The sequence below is a fragment of the Panicum virgatum genome, chromosome 7K (genome assembly GCF_016808335.1).
Source record: "Panicum virgatum strain AP13 chromosome 7K, P.virgatum_v5, whole genome shotgun sequence".
Taxonomy (NCBI): domain Eukaryota; kingdom Viridiplantae; phylum Streptophyta; class Magnoliopsida; order Poales; family Poaceae; genus Panicum; species Panicum virgatum.
Window position 1 is genome coordinate 50,787,445 of NC_053142.1, and position 18,052 is coordinate 50,805,496.

An 18,052-nucleotide genomic window follows, 5' to 3' on the forward strand; every position below is an offset into this window, starting at 1 on the left:
GGTCATGTTTGGAACAAGTGCTAATGGGTGAAAGTGCTAAATATTAGCAATCCAAACATGAGTACTAATAGGGTGGACTAAGTTTTAACCAACGCTTAAAATTTTAGCAAAAATATGAGTGCTAATAGATGCTAAAATTTAGCATCAACTTTAGCCCCTCTAAACATACCCTTAATCTTGTACAAAATCTATAATTTTTAATTTTTTATCTTCTCAATTCAATTATCAATGATTGTATGTAAAAAATAATTAGTAGATTTTTCTAGAAATAATAAATAGTGATTGGGCCAAATCTTAAGGTGAGCCGGAGCCCGCCAGAACCACCCCCTAGATACGCCCCTGCATACAACATTTAAGCTTGGTGGTTATAAAAGTCTCAGTAGCACCTGAAAATATTTTAGGATTTAACGGCGTTGTGCATTAAGCGGTAGGCGACATTCCTTTCGACAGCGAGATGCCTGTGGTGATTTCGTCAATCTCGAGGATTTGCCGGCTCAGTCTTTAAAGATACTCATAGGGGTAGGGTTTGTGTACGTGTGTTCATAGGGGTGTGAGTGTGCGTGCATTATGAGTATCTGCGTTGTATTGAGTAATCTAAAAAAATGAAAAAGTTCTTCTAGATAGAAACAAAAAGGATAAATCAGACCATAAATATATATAGTAGAAGGTTGCGAATGCAATGTGAACAATGCTCGTGACTTTTTGTCCAATTTCAAAATTTGCATGCATGATGCATGGTAGATGATTGCGCGCACTATATATCCAATTGTGATTTTGATAAAAGAAACTTTTATACACTTTTAAAGATGCATGTGATAGTTGATACATGGTAACATCGTAAGGCAAGATGCATTTGTTAGTTGATAAGTTGGTAACGCTAGATACGTTACGTTCTCTTGATGGATGTGTTCATAAGGTACACCCAATGTCGGCGGACTGGCCGTGGACGCTGAGTTGGGCTTGGGCTTGTTTACCGAGACGGGCTTATAACTTAAGACGACAGAACGGCGGCCCAACAGTCTAGGTAGTGTGCTACACTGCTGCTGCATGAATAAACACGAGCACTTCCATTAGGTACTGCTTCAATCAGCTCAAAATGTAACTATATATATCGATCAAAAAAAAAATGTAACTATATATATAGTACGAGCCATACAGCTTACAGCAACATAAAACAAAACGAAAAACCGCTAGGAATGTTGGCAAAGCATTAAGATTTGATTAATATGTATAACCACCCTGGACGCATGACAACCAAATCATGGTGTATTTGTCTCGCTTCCCATAGAACGAAATTACTTTTACGGGAACAGAGGGAACTTCATTTTATTTATGGAAATGACGTTCTGTACAAGCCTCTTTCTAATACACAACCTCAATGACGTGTCACGTGTGGCCCACACAAATGGGCAATCAAATATGTGCACCGACTTCTCTACATCTCCACGGGGCGATGAGCTTCAATATTCTCCGTTCTCATGTACGGGCAGCCACTGAACATTAGCAGACGATTTTTTGACGCAAAACAAAATTCAACGATCTTCCCGGCGAACCCTGTTTGGATCAGAGATCATATCCATCATCATTTTCTCTGGAGAGTCTTCCCAGTTGCCAAAGGTTTTGAGATCAACCTGAAACGGAAAAAATGGGAAATACCATGGGCATTGCTGCACACTTAGGAAGCGACATACAAAGTGAATGGTTCAATTTTGCTGGAGGTAGCACCTTTCTTCGCTGCTCTGAGAAAATGTTCTCCCTCTTCTTGTACACATCCTGTTGCCGTCTTGTTGCTTCTCCACCAAGTCCCCATACCTCAACATCAAGGACTGAAGCCTCAACAGGTAAGTAACCCTGCAATCACAGAAGAAGAAAAGAATGAATAGAATCATAATGTAGCTTTGCTAGTGTAATATAGAAACAATCAGAACCTATATAAACACATAATGTGGTAACCAATAGGTTGTGGTTTATAATTTGTGAAATCTTCTTTAAATGAATGCAGTGGAAGTTGTGGTTTACAGGTTTACCTATCCTATGGCCTGGTACGGCAGTGATGTTTCAAAGCATATATGGTTTTCTATATTTTGATAAATAACAACCTATATTGTGAAGCCAAAACAGAAGTCAAGACTCCCTAGCTAACAAGATTTTACAGCCAAGTAACAACAAACTAGCACCAGCACCCGTCTTCTGAAATGACAAGTAAGGCGAAAGAAAATAACGTGGAGCAGTATATAGAGCAAGCAATCCAATTGATATCTCCAATGAGGAGCAGTAAGTCTGAATTTAACCTGATTGGGGATGAGAGAACCATGTTGGTAAGTTTTGTCAACAGCATGATGGCGAACTACAACTTTAGAGAAGTCTTCATCTAGAAAGATCCTCTCGTTTCCAACTGTTCCACCAAATGCTAAGCCAACAGGCTTTGGATTTGCCTCATAAACCCTTATCTGAGGACGTAGATGGCTGTACACAAAGTTCTTCTCCTTACCTGCTAGGTTAGAGACACAGTAAGCTTTTTTTTTTTTAGATTAAGAGACACAGTAAGCTGCTATCAGGTGTGACAAAGGCATGATAAGCAAGGGTCATACCAGATGGCGGAAGCATGCGGAATATTGGATGTGTGGCACAAAGGAACCCAGAGCTACCATAAAACGTGTCTTTGCTCTCAAACCCCTCCTCGGTCAATACACCAATCAACCATCTTCGATCAGAATCAACATTCTTGACACCACCTTTAGAGAATGCTGATAGTAGAATCAGCATTGGTCCATTGTAGCCCTCAACACCAAACCAAAACCGGCTCAGTCCTTTTCCATGAACTGATGACCTACAAACAAATATTGATCAGGGTTAATACTTACTAGATCAGTGTGAGAAGTCAGAATGTGCGGTATACTTGAATTCATAATTAGACTTGGAAGAACATTGGATTTACATCAATTAGAAAATTCAGTGTTGTACAAAAACTAGCTTAAACAAATAGCCACAAGAATAATATCATCAGTGCACCAAGTCACCTATAAAGAAGGTCTTCTGCGTCCATTCCAATTACAGAACCTGACAAGAACTTTTCGCTCAATTTGTTTCTTAGGCTGAGAACAATTGCCCATGCCCTTCCACGTGTTAGTAAGTACACATCAGAAGTGTCAAATGTCGTGTTATCAGTTGAAACAGAGTTCTCCTGCTTGTGAAAGAGTATAAACTCCAGTTAGTTCGGTGAAACAAAAAGGATCAGTTGAAGTTTCATCATTAATGAGTCACAGACATAGTTCCTTAAGGGGCAAAAGCAATAAAGCTCCTAGTATAAGCAATGGTTTTGGAGCAGGAAACATAAGCGTGTGTAGGAGTGAAATGTGAACCCCAACCCTCTCAGTTGTGGATCATTTATGTGGTAGAATCTGGGCACGAACAACTTCTACCAGAATTTCTATAGCTAATGCTGAACCATCCAATGCAAAAATATAAATGTCCAACTTTCCTAGCAGCTGCTTAGATTCTAACATTACAGAATTTGCTGGTAATTGGCAGATTGGGACCATCTGGAGACAATTTTTCTTGCAAACTATAACAGGTCATGAACAACTATGGATCTTAGCTTCCAGGTCTGGCACAGACACAGTATATCCAAATAGAAACAAGTACAAATACAACAACGAAAAACTCTTTACTATACTTAAGCAAGTATGATGAAACTAACAAAATAATAGCAACATTGCTTAAACTCTAACTATTGGATAATAGCTACTAATAATTCTGCAATATTATTTGCTCACCTCCGTCGAATCAGCCGCCAACGACCGCAACCTCTCCTGCACATACTGCGAGAGGCAGTTCCCAAGCCCCGAAGCCGTGGCCAGCACCCACGACGTGAACTCCTGGACCTTCACCCCCTTGCCGCCAGTGGAAATCTGCCATCCCCAAACACTCTCGTCATCAGCAACGGCGCCCGCGGAGACGAGAGCCGACAGCACCAGGTGCGTGACGTCGGGGAGGAGCACCGCGACGGGCTCCGACTTGTCCCCTCCGTCACCCGCGGCAGCCTTCGGGGCCGAACCGCTCCACGCCATGACCCAGCACATCCAGAGGAACACCGCGATCTCCTCCGGCGCGAGCTCCCCCACGACCTTCCCCTCCTCGTCGCCGCCCTCGTCCGGCTGGAACTGCACGCCGCAGGGTGCCCCCGCGGCGGCGCAGGCGGCGAGGTACACGCGGAGGAGCAGCGCGAGGGAGCGGGAGGCCGACACGCGCGCGCAGCAGCGGTTGAACCCCTTGAGGAACGGGACCCACCCGGCGTCCCCGTCCGCCCCCGCTGCGGCCCCGTCGGCGAAGAAGAGTGAGGCGACGGCGGGGCCGAGCCGCTCGAGGAGGTCGTGGAAGTGCGGCAGCAGCGGGGATCCGGAGAGGCGGAAGTAGGCGCGCGGCGGGGCGAGCGCGTCCGGCAGCGCGGCGGGGCCGGCGGCGGAGCGGGAGAAGGCGGCGCGGAGGAGCGGGAGGGCGAGCGCGGCGGAGGCGAGGGTCTCCTGCTCCCGCCGCTCGTGCGCCTCCGGGGAGGCGCGGGCGGTGGAGGAGGACGCGCCCATGGCCGGTGCCCGGCGAGATGTCGCTGCCGCGGCGAATCGGCGATGCCGGGGCGGGGCGTGAGGAGAATGGTGGCGTGGAAAGGTGGGAGGCCGCCGACCCGTCCCCGTCCCCGTCCCCTGGGGAATTCGAGGGGGCGGAGAAGGGGAGCGGCGCGTGGCGGCAAGGGCGGGACGTCGCGGGGTCCAGCGGTCCAGCCTCCAACTCAAGTCGAGTGCCCCGCCGTGTTGGTTCGCCGCTCCGTTTGCTGAGATCTCGGGCTTGATCGGCCGGGTGTGTGATTGGGGCCCTGGATCCACGTGGAGTTGCCGGGTTGGGTTCGGGTTTCTTTTCGCCTCTCGTCGCCGCGGGGCGAGGCCGCGTTGGCTCCCGGAATGGCTTCGTTCGAAGATGAGTTGTTCAATTCAAGGAGTCAGATTGGCTTCTAGCTTCTCCCTCGCCGAGCCCCCGTCCACCTGAACCTGAACTCCTCAGCGCCTAGCCGTGTGTTTGGTGGGGGTTGGAGCGAGCTAGGTTGGGTTGGACCCGTCCCTACAGCTGTTTGGATGGAATTCGAGGTGGGCTGGATTAGACCAGAACCGAATATTCGGTTGAGATGCGGATCGGCTCCGTCCGCTGAAATTTGGCGGACGGAGCAAATCCTTTTTCTTCCGTCCGGAGCGCCGTGAGCGCCGGCGGGTGGTGCCTGCTGCTGCTTCTGCTTGTGCTTGCTTGATAAAAGTTGGAGGGACGCAGCTCCAAGCAAGCTGGCGAGGCTCGGGCTCATGCTCCAGGACGAAGCCTCCTCGTCGTCCGTCACATCCTCCCCGCTCCACAACTTGTCGTCCCACACCATGCCTCTCCACCCGGCCACCGGCCCGACGCCGCCCTGGCTGCTGCGGGAGCTCCGCTCCGACGAGCGCGGCCTCGGCCTCATCCACCTCCTCCTCAACTGCGCCACCACCGCCGCCGGCCGCCTCGACGCCGCCAACGCCGCGCTCGAGCACATCGCCTCGCTCGCCGCCCCCGACGTCGACGCCATGCAGCGCGTCGCCGCCGCCTTCGCCGAGGCCCTGGCGCGCCGCGCGCTCCAGGCCTGGCCGGGCCTCTGCCGGGCGCTGCTCCTGCCTTCGTGAGCGCCGGCGGGCAGGAGGCCGCGCGCGTGCTCGACTTGGGAGGCCGCGGTGGGCGAGCTCGAGCCCCGACCAGGAGCGGCGCGGTGGCGAGCCCGAGCCCCGACCAGGAGCGGCGCGGTGGCGAGCTCGAGCCTCCCTCACTCTTCCATCGCGTCGGCGTCGCGCGAGCCCCGACCAGGAGCGGCGCGCGGGCCCGCGTCGGGGGCGGCGGGGCGGAGCCGCGTCGGGCGCGTCGCGAGGAGGCCCGGCAGCCGGGGCGGTGGCGGCGGGAGCGGGGCGCTGGGGGGCGGTCCGGCAGCAGGGAGAAGAAAGGAGATGGAGAGAGAAGACTGACATGTGGGGCCCACTAACGGAGTGAGTGTTGCCATCCAACCTGTATTCTCAATTCTCTCAACTAAACATGTGATGGGTTGACTCCGTCCCAAAATTAGAGCTGCAACCAAACAATGGATATGTTGGCTTCGTTCTCAAAATGAGAGTTGGATCCAACCCAACCCACTGATCCCGCAACCAAACAGACGATAGAATTAGCAGAGCATCTGTGTGTGTCCTGCAGGTTCGTCACGTTCGTGGTCGGCTGCTCTCGTCGCCTACCGGATCTTGAGGGGCTAGTTTGCCCGCGTGAGAACTAGGTGAAATGGTGCAGACAATTGTGATGGATGCAGCCGGAGCAGGAGATTCCGGGAAGGATGCCAGGGGAGATGGTTGGGGGAGTTTGAGTTGGGGCCTATCAATTTCAGGGTTATCATGTTGATCAAGTATGATGTGGGCTAGCTAATGCCCTGTTTGGGAGCGCAAGTAGCAGACGCGCGTTGCTTATACGCGAACGCGGCTCGGACGTCGATTACTTGATTTTCCCCCGCGCAGTTCAAACATCTGCGTTTTGCGTTGCGTGCGTTCGGCAAACGCGTGGCTGACGCGAGGCGTTCGGCGGGATTATTTCCGCTTCTCGAGTTTACGCATTGCCACTGCAGTCCCAAACAGGGCCTAAGTTGCTTTGCTTCTTTCTGCCGCTTACACGTTTTCAACTCTGAAGCACACAGCCACACAGGTAAAGGAATGTGGTGGACCGGGCCTGTGAAATTTCCAGAGAATGAGCGATTGGGTCTGACTAGAGATGGATTAGAACAGAGTGGTAAACTACACAATCTTTGTACCAGTGAACATAGTTGCAGAACATACTGCCCCTCCCATTCAATTTGGGACAATTCTCATTTGGAATTTTCAGATTTTGTTTCGGATAGGTTGCAGTTAGGACGTCAAACTTCTAAAATCAGTATTAGAAACCTGCAATGCCAGATGTCAATAAACGCATCTAGTGCTTTCAGAAGGAAGGCTTCTAAAGGAAAAGGATTGACACATGATGACAGGAACAATCAACATAGCGAGTGTAATCTTTGTCACATTCAAAACAATCTGATCCCGTCTTGCCGTGATAACCGTTTAAACTACATGTCTGTCACGGAAGCACAAAAAAAAGAAATCAATTATCAAGCTCACAAGCGAATACACACAAGTTCGTCAATCAAGCAGGAAACCATGGAGCTTCTTCAGGGCACTTTCCAGCTATATGGACTGAGACCGGAGGACGCTGTTAGCCGGTCCTCTTGATGATGTGCACACCACTCTCTGTATCAATCACGTCACTTATCTCCCCCACCTTCAGAGCAAACGCAGACTTCTCAAAAGCCTTTTGCATCTTACCCCTCCCAAATGAACCTGCAACAATGACCATAAACTTAAATCACCATCGATCAAAGCATTTTCAATTATCTGGGTGATTGGTGATAATCCAAACAGCATCAGTTGAGGATAATGTTTGCAACATTTATAATGGAAGAATATATTCCACATACATCATAGCCTTTTTTTCATCCCATTCACAAGTACCTTGAATACCAACAAATTCTTATATTTGAATTGTTTAGCAAGTCATTAAATAGCATCCTGCTGACTACTTTGTCGAAGAAGACAGAAGAGCAGGGTATCCTGCGATGCTTTCCTAAAATGTCAACATACTGCTTTAAAGCATAATTGATATGCATTCAATAAGCCGTTTGGCAAAAGTGGCATTTATAGATAATAACATATTCTAGATTTTCCCACAGGTATGTGCAAATTCTAAAATTTCTGCCACATTCAATTCTTAGATTGTAGCTTCTCAACCAAGTCACTAGTCTGACCAACAGACTGCAACTAGCCTACTCACTGGGAATAACAATTAGTTAATAAACAGAAGAAATGTAGCAATGGCAAAAACACAAAAGCTGCTAGTAGGCAAATAAAACATCTTGCCAACTCTTCCCTTTACTGCTTTACTCCTATGCAGCATTCAGAAAACCTCAGCCACTGCCTCCCTCTCCCAGATATTCCTAACACTCTTCACCCTTTCATATAGCCTATAATTAGTACATACTACATACACTTAGCCAAAGCAGTATAATCAACCATGTCAAATCCCATGTTGAATGACAAGCCAACATGTGCTGGTTTCCAAACAAATTGTTCTATTTTCAGCACCATTGGCAGGCCTGAGGCACCACCCAAGCTAAAACAGGACCACTTCCATATGAAGCCATAACTGATTTGTTTGTTGCCAAACTTTTAGTTCTCGCAGACATCAATATTTGTGATTTAATCTTCACTCTTCAGATGGAGCAAATGAGGCAATTAATGCCGTAAGTCATTCCATGTTGGCTAGCATGCTTCATCACCATGGGTTGTTCTAGCAAATACAATGTTTAAGTTGGAAAAAAATATCTTGAAAATAAAAATATAAAAAAAATTTAGAGCCAAATGTTTTTCCAGTTTTTTTTATTGTGAGAAAGTTGGATAGGACTATCAAAACATTTAAACCACGTATCCAATCCATATGTAGCCAATCAAACACGGGAGACAGTTAAAGGGAAGCAGAATATAGCCTTACTTGGCACAAGCAAAAAGCAATGACAGCATCAACTGCCTGAGTTAGGAATGGGATGTTTCTCGTTTGAATTATAGTATAACTGCAACACGAACTCGCCATTATTGTGCACAATTATACACGAAAATTAGATTCAAATACACCGACCGTTCTAATCTACAAGCCAACCACACATACTGCATCTAGATCCGAGTGAAAGTCTATCCACCAGAGACAAATGTTACCATATTTTGTACTACAGAAGTTGGTATTAATCAGGATCCAGAATTAGCAGTACGGGGCAGGCACTGACCGAGGTCGCCGCCGCGCTTGGCCGAATTGCAGTCGGAGTTCTCGGCGGCGATGTCCTCGAACTTGCGCTCCCCGGAGACGATCTGGTCGCGGAGCGCGCGCGCGAGGTCGGCGGCGTCGTCGCGGGTGGTGGCGGAGATGGCGACGCCCTCGGGGTCCCTCCACGAGGCCTTGCGGCGGGAGCCCTCGTGCTTGATCAGGATGTGGGAGGCGCGCACCTTCTCGTCGGCCGGGGGCGGGCGGCGGGCCTGGTGGTGGCGGTCGCGGGGGGCGGAGGACGATGGGGGCTCCGGGCGGCGGCGCTTGTCGGCGGGCGCCGGGGCGGGGGCATCGCCGCCGCCGGGCCGCTTGCGGGCGGCGCCGTCGGCGGCGGGGGTCTCAGACCCTATCTTGGCGTGCTGGGTTGCGACGCGCAGGAGCAGAAAAGCCTTTGGGTGGGTTTGGGTTTTGGGCTGCTCGCAGCGGGGCCTGTCAGATACTCAGATAGACCCACGTTTTCTCGGCCTCCCATTCGTCCACGACAGCGAAAATGATTTGACCCGCATGATGCACATCCACGGCTCTCCTCCTTCCCGCCGCAGCCTCCACCCCGCCTCCTCCTCCTTCCCACCGCCGTCCCATTTTCCCCTCTCCTCCTCCCCACCGCCGTCCCATTTTCCCCTCTCCTCCTCCCCACCGCCGTCCCATCCACCCCTCCTCCTCGCCATCCCCGTCCCCGGCTTCTCCTCCTCCTTCCCACCGCCTCCTCCCCACCGCCGCCTCACCGCTCCAGACGGTGGCGGGCAACGACGGCGCCACGGGCTGCGGTGTGGTGCCAAGCGCGTGCCCCGGCGGTGTCCGGCACCGGCCACTGCGCCGCGCGAACAGGCCCCGCTGGTGGCCGCCGGCGTTGCTGCGGCACTGCCTACTCCCGTAGTTTTCACGCCTGATGCTGTGCTCCACAAAACCCTGGCGACGGCCACCGGCGTCACGACTACTCAATGTCCCGCTCCCCCCGCACGGCCTCCTGTGCATCGTCCGCGCGGCTCCATTTTCCCTCGATCCGTCCGCTCACTGGTTTGCTCCGCCTCTCCCTCTCACGCTCGGACTCCCCCCCCATTTGATGCACACATATACAGATTTGGTTGGTCTATAGTTCAATATTGTGAATCTGCAGTTCGATTTTATGGGTCTGTAATCCGCTTTTGTTGATTTTGGTTCAATTTGGTCGCCGAAGGTGCTCAACTTGGTGATGAACAGGAGCTTATTCCAGAGCCGCAGTGGACAAAGGGCACTTGCACGATGTGGCTTCAGTGGAGAGAGAGCTTTCCATGCTCTTCTTTATGCTTCAGTTCTGATGCACTCCAACTGCTTGACGTATTGCCTAAACAAAAGGTTGGGTACATATGTTCTTGTTTCAGCTGTTTTTAAAACTTTTTGCTAACTAATACCAGTAACCACATTCCCTTCATTTGCATAGTTCTCTTGATTTCAGATGTCTTTGTGCTTGACAGCTTGAGGCACAAAAGTAGCAATGCAAGGTGGATAGAGGGATTGCAGATAAATCAGTAGTGTGCAAAGTGATTGCTGCACTCACCCTTTCTATTATAATATAAACCTTCTTTCTGCTATAGCTGATGCTGATATAAATGCTCCTAGCTTGCATATTTTTGCTGGTAGTTTTTACCATGTGCTTGTGATGATGTAATTTAAGGAGCTGATTCTGAAAGCTCTGATTCTTAACACTTATATGGTTAAGACATATTGCTTTCTGCATAACAGCATCTATCTTCTTTCTAATCTATTTTTTGACTGAATAATTACTGTTCCTATACAGTTTGTACGATACTCCTAGAATGAATATTTCAATTTTAGGGTGTAATGGCTACATGCAGAGTCCATGGCCCTCCTGACCTTTTCTGGGAAATGAAGCTGCTAAGCCAAAGTATTTCCTTGCTTCACTCGAAACATTGATGGAACTGCCTAATGAGATATATCAGTTATAGCATTGCTGTACTCACCCTTTCTATTATAATATAAATCATGCCGGCAAGATTGTATTTAGTTCCTGCTCATTGTTTTCTTCCTTTCTTTTTTTTGCCCACCACTTCATTCATTCTTATTTACTTCAGTTAGCATAATCTGTACCTCCCTGATGCACTACAATACAAGTAGTGTTTTTGGATGTGTATAGTGTACCAAAACAATAGCCGATTGCAAGCTGACAGTTATGAAACTACTCTTGTAGTGTTCAGGTTTTGCAGCATCGCACCCTTAGGCTAGGAGAAGAACCCATTTTTAGGAAAAAAATATTTCCCTGATTCTATTACCAATTCATCTCTAACTGTGTGCCACCTATACGACGACTTATGCTTCTATGATTTACTTTCTGGTTTAATTGATTCTGATGTATTATTTAATATAAAACAGTATAGAAAATACATTGTCGTGGGGATTCTAGGGGTACCCACAGCCGGGTGGCGGAACGCACCCGCCTATTCCCAGTGAGGGAGTACTCGGGGAAGTACTAGGCGATGGGGCTGGATCTTCCCTGGGACAAGGGGACTCAAGAACACACGATTTAGAGTGGTTCGGGCCGCCGGAGCGTAATACCCTACGTCCACTGGGAGATGTATTGTTTTTGGTAGTGTGTATGAACCTATCCTTTGCTGGCCTTGGCCCTTGCTCAGCCTGGGGTTTTCTAGCGGCGCCCCCCCCCCTTTTATAGATCAAGGGGGAGCGGATACATAGAACGTTGATGCCCCGACAGGTGGGCCCAACGTGATTGTGGCTACAGTGGTAGCGAATCTTCCCTCCGATATGCGTACTGCTGCTCCTCTGACACAGGGGGGTCTTCTCTTGTCCCGTCAGCTAGGTGCCCGTTGGAGTAGCGTAGCTTGCGGCGTGGCTTGCTGAGGCTATTATGTAGCGTCATAAAGGGCGAAGCCGAGCTGTCGTATCCATCTGTTACGGCAGACTGGCAGACGCGGCGTGGGCGGCGCCAGTCCCCCCCACTACCTTGGTAATACGCGATCAATAGTGTCCCTGACTAGTCAAACGCCTCGGCTTCTGCTATATTAATGCGGACGTCCACCTACCGCAATGAATGCGAAGGTAGGTGAACCTCAATATGGAGGCCAAGGGCTTCATACACGTGTCGGCCCCGGACCATCCTGAGGCGGGGCGTCGAAATCTTCCCTTGGAGAGGGGTCCGATTGCTATGCGGGGGGTCCGGGACACTATGAGGGGTCCGGGACCCCGCGGGGATCCGGACTCCTCGGGAGGTCCGGAGCCTCGGCTGCAGGCGCTTGAGCGCCTGTTTCTCCTGGGACACGTGGCGTCCCCGGACCTTCCCCAGCCGTGGAACGGGTCCGGACCATTGTCGGGAGGACAGGACGCCGGACCGCAGGGGTCCGGCTGTTTGGTTGTTAGTCAAGGATGACTACTAAGGCTCTTGCCTAGACACAGCAAGAGGGGGTACCCCAGTCCTGGGGTACCGACAGTGGCCCCCGAGCCCACCTCGGGAGAGGTACGAACCCGCGGGTGGGGCCACCACCGTGATGTGTTCCTACGCTACTTGATTGCGTTGGTGTGCTCTTGGAGAGTGCGGGCATCCCGGACCCCTGAAGCCGGTATGCATGTTGCTAGGTTTAGGTACTAGAGTGCTCTCCATGGGGCGACGAAGGCGTAGGCTTAGGGTGCGGAACCAAGCTAAGCGGCTACACAGACTTCGGATCGCTCAGGGAGCAAGCACCACTTCCCGGACCTGGCTTTTGTCGACCGTGGCGAGCGGTCTCCGCCGGAGCGGGCCACCGGAGTGGACTTGGAGCGACCGTGGCGAGCGGTCTCCGCCGGAGCGGGCCACCGGAGTGGACTTGGAGCGACCGTGGCGAGCGGTCTCCGCCGGAGCGGGCCACCGGAGTGGACTTGGAGCGACCGTGGCGAGCGGTCTCCGCCGGAGCGGGCCACCGGAGTGGCCTTGGAGCGACCGTGGCGAGCGGTCTCCGCCGGAGCGGGCCACCGGAGTGGACTTGGAGCGACCGTTGCTGACAATCCGATGAAGCATGTTACCGGACCTCATAGTAAGGTGCAAAGAAACCAAGCCTTATACTAGAAGAGAGCCCGGGACCTCTAAAGACAGCAGTCCTGGATACTAGAGTACTTGTAACAGGGTAGTGAAGTACGTAAACTTAGGGTACATTATCAGGCTAAGCCACGCGGAGCTTCTCTACCCCAGGATACAAATACCTCTTCTCCAGAGCAGGTCCTTAGGGGTCCGGACTGCCTTCCAGCTAGAAGGGGTGTCTTCACCTGACCACAAGCCAGCAACTTAACTTGGATTGTTAGCAATAAGGGAAACTCCGGTCAAGAGGAAAGAATAGTTAAACCAAGGCGAATAGATGTAATCAGGGTGGAGCCTAGGTAAAACTGAGAAAGAAAATCTCCTTTATTATTGTGGTTGTCACGGTATACATCGGAGGTCGGGATTACGAGGTCGGACCTCCACCGCTCCGGACCGCTTTTGCCTGTTTGTGTGATAGGGCCAGAGGTCGGGTTTACAAGGTCGGACCTTGACCGCTCTGGACACACACGTAGACGCCACGCTATTACAAAGGAGGAATTCTCTTAGTCTTTTCTTAGGAGTAACCTACGGATGCATGCTATACAGCGTGTTCTTCGGAGGTGAAGGCGCCCTGGACGTGCCTGAACCGCATCATCCAGCATCACCTCGGGAGCTCGGGGGACCCCTTCTTGCCTAAGAGCTGTCACATGCTTACATGGCATGGGACTAATTCTTTGGCTTTGAATGGAAGAGGCCCCCTCCCCCTGCCGTCGCCGTTGCCGATGGAAACCAGAGCGCTTGCGCAGCAGATGGACCGGTGCGACGCGTGGAGAAGTGCGGTCGTTCGCCGGCTTGTCCTTGGTGCTAGCGCCAGGGGCCCCCGCACGAGGAGGCGGGGTCCTGTCTGCAGCAGCGCCGAGCAACGCTGAGGTGGATCTCCGGCGCTGGAGACGGCAGGACGACACGGTCCACTTCCTCCGGGATGGCCGTCGGCTCCAGGCTCCATGTTGAGAGGAAGCCTTGAGCCGACACCATGCCACCGCAGAGGAGATGTGGCCGTTGCTTGAGAGAAAACCTTGAGTCGACGTAGGGGCAACAGCGCCCAGCGGCGCCTCCGCTGTGCAGCGCTACGTCGGCTCCGAGGTGTCGCAGTGGTGACGCACAGCAGGCGTCGCTGTCGTGCGCCGCCGCACCGAGGGCGTTGCCGCGCCGGTGCCAAGACAGGCGGAGTGAGTGTGGCCCTGCCTTCCTTCATCTTCTTGCTCGTCGTTGCAGAGGATGAACACGGCCCCAGAAGCCTGAAGATCCAATCAGCGCCTGTGCGTCCCCACGGACGGCGCCAAAATGTCGTGGGGATTCTAGGGGTACCCACAGCCGGGTGGCGGAACGCACCCGCCTATTCCCAGTGAGGGAGTACTCGGGGAAGTACTAGGCGATGGGGCTGGATCTTCCCTGGGACAAGGGGACTCAAGAACACACGATTTAGAGTGGTTCGGGCCGCCGGAGCGTAATACCCTACGTCCACTGGGAGATGTATTGTTCTTGGTAGTGTGTATGAACCTATCCTCTGCTGGCCTTGGCCCTTGCTCAGCCTGGGGTTTTCTAGCGGCGCCCCCCTTTTATAGATCAAGGGGGAGCGGATACATAGAACGTTGATGCCCCGACAGGTGGGCCCAACGTGACTGTGGCTACAGTGGTAGCGAATCTTCCCTCCGATATGCGTACTGCTGCTCCTCTGACACAGGGGGGTCTTCTCTTGTCCCGTCAGCTAGGTGCCCGTTGGAGTAGCGTAGCTTGCGGCGTGGCTTGCTGAGGCTATTATGTAGCGTCATAAAGGGCGAAGCCGAGCTGTCGTATCCATCTGTTACGGCAGACTGGCAGACGCGGCGTGGGCGGCGCCAGTCCCCCCACTACCTTGGTAATACGCGATCAATAGTGTCCCTGACTAGTCAAACGCCTCGGCTTCTGCTATATTAATGCGGACGTCCACCTACCGCAATGAATGCGAAGGTAGGTGAACCTCAATATGGAGGCCAAGGGCTTCATACACGTGTCGGCCCCGGACCATCCTGAGCCGGGGCGTCGAAATCTTACCTTGGAGAGGGGTCCGATTGCTATGCGGGGGGTCCGGGACCCTATGAGGGGTCCGGGACCCCGCGGGGATCCGGACTCCTCGGGAGGTCCGGAGCCTCGGCTGCAGGCGCTTGAGAGCCTGTTTCTCCTGGGACACGTGGCGTCCCCGGACCTTCCCCAGCCGTGGAACGGGTCCGGACCATTGTCGGGAGGACAGGACGCCGGACCGCAGGGGTCCGGCTGTTTGGTTGTTAGTCAAGGATGACTACTAAGGCTCTTGCCTAGACACAGCAAGAGGGGGTACCCCAGTCCTGGGGTACCGACATACATATTCCATTTCTTTACCTGAGAACAATTATTGCTTTCATCTGACAATTTATTTGATGGATCTATTGCTTCTTGCAATTTTTATTATACTACCTCCACAACTGTATGAGTTATGTACTCTAAATTTTGTACATCTATATGCAAATTTTATATTAATTTAAACCTTGAATGATTGATTTGGTTTTTGCAGGTTGCGTGGCTTATCTTGAAGAATTTAGTCCACTAAACTACATATACAAGGTACGTTGCCAATCGACACAATCCTTACATACCTCTGTTGCTCTTACGATCTTTATAGTCCAGTGTTTTAAAGTCAATGGGCATCAGAATGGACTCTTTCAAGGTAAGTTTAGGCTCTGCTAATTTAAGTGCTCTTCGATAAAGATTCTTTACAGCTCTCAAGCTTTTCATGGCACCTCTGCAATAGTGATATCAAATGTTCTGAAAAATGTGTTTACCTATAAGAGTAAATTCACCAGTCTTGACTCATGTGCTACAAAGTTTCAGCTGTTTCTCTTAACCTTCAGAGAATAGTAAGTAGGTTCATCGATTGATTAGATATGTAAATTTCTCACATGTACGGACAATGATCACAACCTGTTTGGTCAATTGACCAAGAAAGCTGCCATTTATTTCAAAATAGAGCAAAGGCTGCGTCATCTTCACAATATAATACTTATTCTTTAAAAACTTATGTTCACTCGGTTATTCTGATTTCCAAAGTGAAATAAGTGCAGCACCTCATATTTCCACTCCAGTGTGTGCAGGTCAGCTGGTACATGTGTTCAGACACAAGCATGGATTATCTCCAATAAAGAGGTCAATCCTCTCTGTATGAAATTATTGTACAACAAAATATCCTTGAATTATTAATATGGTTTCCTTATTGTTATTACAATCACCAAAGTAAATTGGGTTTGATATATATGTCATTTTTTTCCTATACAAATGCAGAGGTTGCCATTTGAAAAGGATCTACACGGTGGTGCAAGAAGTAATCCTGTCGAGTCCAGCAATGAGAAGGTAGTGTCAACCTGTGTAAAATTAATATTGTTTTGTATTTACAAAATGTTGTGTTAAACCTATATATCCTAGCCAATAAATTGCAAATTATTTAAAATGTGCCTACACCGACCTCTTTTGATCTGTCCACAGCTGCTGACATGCTACTCTGATCTAGCTACATAAAAAAAGGGCATTTGAAAAAAAACAGTTAACTATTATCTACATTGCTCTTTTCATATAGCTCATATAAATAATTCGTTGATTTCATCCTTATCCAGTGACCATGTCACATTTTATTGCTGGAATGTAGCTTAACATTCTATCAATCTTGCAAAGTATATGTTATCGATGTGTTTGTGTTCGGATTTTAGAATATCAGGGCAACTGCTGATTTCCAAGATGAATCTGTTACTTATGATTCTGCCGTTGTACTACTTTACTCGAGAATTATGAACAACAATTTTTCCACATGATGGCTGGTGCATGCACTCCAACTGGTTCGTTAACAGAACGTCATGTGCATGCTTTAGGTAAACTTCGATGGGTCAACTGAAGTAGAGCCAACATGCTGAAGCAATGGATATGTTATTTTGAGATGCATCCCATATACATGCATTTAAATTGTTTTATCTTTCCAAAATAGGAAATTTTTTATTATCCTATTGTGTGATTGCAGTGTATCTTATGTCTGTTAATTCTTTGTTGTGCAAGTAAGGGAGGAAAAGAGGTAAGCTGATGTGCATCTCACCCTTTCTAAAAACATAGATACTACCTTGAGTGCCATTGTACATAATTGTTTCAGTGTAAATTTAATGTATATGCATGCATATTTGGACCACCACAAAAAGTTCATACTACTACAGCTTAAGACGCTTATTACGTATAAATGCTCATAATCTTTGCTTATCTTATTAAAAAAATGAGGACGCGCCAAGGCGCGCGCAAAGTACTCATGTATAAATAGCAGCATGGCTGATCGACCCGGCTGCTCAACAAGAGTCCACGACCGAGTGGTGGCGGTAGTCCAGCGTCGAGCTGCGGCGTTGGTTAATGGTGGGCTGGTGGCTCGACGTTTCAATCTAAGCGGACAGATTTTACGGAGACTCGGGTCGATATTCCAATCCGTTGGTGGCAGCCAACGACCACGAGTAGCAGCAGGCGACGCGGCGTAGATAGCTCCTCGTGCCCAACTGCCCACAGTCTGAGTCCGGAGGTGGCGATTGGGGCTTCCTCCACCTCGGTCAGAGTCCGGGGGTGGCGGCGGCCCGGCCTAGATCAGCCGATGCGCGCCTGCGCATGACGCGCGCCCCGTGCACTCCTGCCGCGCTGCGACACAAGGTGGGTTGATCTTCGCGTGCAACCAGCGCCATCGTGGATCTCATCTGTCGGCTGTCACAGCCCACAATGCGTTGGCAATAGGGGTGCAAAGAGGTGACAGGTGCACCTCCAACCCTTTTAGTTTAAAGGTTTGTACTGCTTTTCTAAAATAGAATATCATTTTAAAAAAGTAGTACAAAATTTTAAGTTAAAGAGGATTGGATATGCATCTAAGGGATAACAATTTGCAACCCTAGTTAGCAAGGTGTTGCGTACTGCTGCTGGGCTGCTGAGCGGAAAGCGCGCAATCGCAAGCAGAACCCCTCGACTGACCCGGAGAGCCACACGCCGGTTGCAAGCGCTCCATTAGGGCTGTCA

At 50.3% G+C, this 18,052-nt stretch overlaps 3 protein-coding genes across 11 annotated transcripts; 1 reads left to right on the forward strand and 2 right to left on the reverse strand.

Annotated features, from left to right (window-relative positions):
• Positions 1–1,295: 1,295 nt before the first annotated feature.
• On the reverse strand, positions 1,296–4,695 carry LOC120642760. Of its 2 annotated transcripts, none has more exons than XM_039919337.1 (6): positions 3,777–4,695; positions 3,021–3,187; positions 2,592–2,830; positions 2,292–2,491; positions 1,726–1,851; positions 1,296–1,631 (listed from the first exon to the last, which is right to left on the reverse strand). In XM_039919337.1, exons 1-6 carry the CDS (start codon positions 4,581–4,583, stop codon positions 1,533–1,535), a joined length of 1,638 nt encoding a protein of 545 aa, XP_039775271.1. In that variant the 5' UTR covers positions 4,584–4,695; the 3' UTR covers positions 1,296–1,532. The 2 variants fall into 2 exon arrangements, with proteins under 2 accessions (XP_039775271.1, XP_039775272.1); XM_039919338.1 differs by having other exon boundaries at positions 1,300–1,631; positions 3,021–3,184; positions 3,777–4,682.
• A 241-nt stretch (positions 4,696–4,936) lies between these two features.
• LOC120642761 (scarecrow-like protein 3) lies at positions 4,937–17,195 on the forward strand. 8 transcript variants are annotated; one of them, XR_005662728.1, is made up of 7 exons: positions 9,613–9,966; positions 10,127–10,284; positions 10,370–10,469; positions 15,543–15,592; positions 16,111–16,171; positions 16,307–16,375; positions 16,888–17,195. XR_005662728.1 is itself a non-coding variant. In XM_039919339.1 (2 exons), exon 1 carries the CDS (start codon positions 5,346–5,348, stop codon positions 5,694–5,696), a length of 351 nt encoding a protein of 116 aa, XP_039775273.1. In that variant the 5' UTR covers positions 4,937–5,345; the 3' UTR covers positions 5,697–6,050; positions 10,127–10,953. The 8 variants fall into 8 exon arrangements, 1 of the variants encoding a protein (XP_039775273.1); XR_005662729.1 differs by having other exon boundaries at positions 10,385–10,469; XR_005662727.1 differs by lacking the exon at positions 10,370–10,469 and adding an exon at positions 10,727–10,834 and having other exon boundaries at positions 9,616–9,966.
• LOC120640378 (peptidyl-prolyl cis-trans isomerase Pin1-like) lies at positions 7,061–9,531 on the reverse strand. Its single transcript, XM_039916207.1, has 3 exons — positions 9,521–9,531; positions 8,912–9,378; positions 7,061–7,415 (listed from the first exon to the last, which is right to left on the reverse strand). The coding sequence occupies exons 1-3, from the start codon at positions 9,529–9,531 to the stop codon at positions 7,291–7,293; spliced, it is 603 nt and encodes a 200-aa protein (XP_039772141.1). The 3' UTR covers positions 7,061–7,290.
• Positions 17,196–18,052: the final 857 nt, after the last annotated feature.

What these genes read in the sequence shown, in the direction of transcription:
- LOC120642760 (XM_039919337.1), bottom strand. Translation starts at nt 4,583, where the DNA reads ATGGGCGCGTCCTCCTCCACCGCCCGCGCCTCCCCGGAGGCGCACGAG. An exon ending in TGGCGGCTGATTCGACGGAG is followed by an intron (nt 3,188 to 3,776) that starts GTGAGCAAATAA and finishes CTCTTTCACAAG; the next exon opens with CAGGAGAACTCTGTTTCAAC. An exon ending in GTTCTCTCATCCCCAATCAG is followed by an intron (nt 1,852 to 2,291) that starts GTTAAATTCAGA and finishes CTGTGATTGCAG; the next exon opens with GGTTACTTACCTGTTGAGGC.
- LOC120642761 (XM_039919339.1), top strand. Translation starts at nt 5,346, where the DNA reads ATGCTCCAGGACGAAGCCTCCTCGTCGTCCGTCACATCCTCCCCGCTC.
- LOC120640378 (XM_039916207.1), bottom strand. An exon ending in CAAGCGCGGCGGCGACCTCG is followed by an intron (nt 7,416 to 8,911) that starts GTCAGTGCCTGC and finishes TCATTGTTGCAG; the next exon opens with GTTCATTTGGGAGGGGTAAG.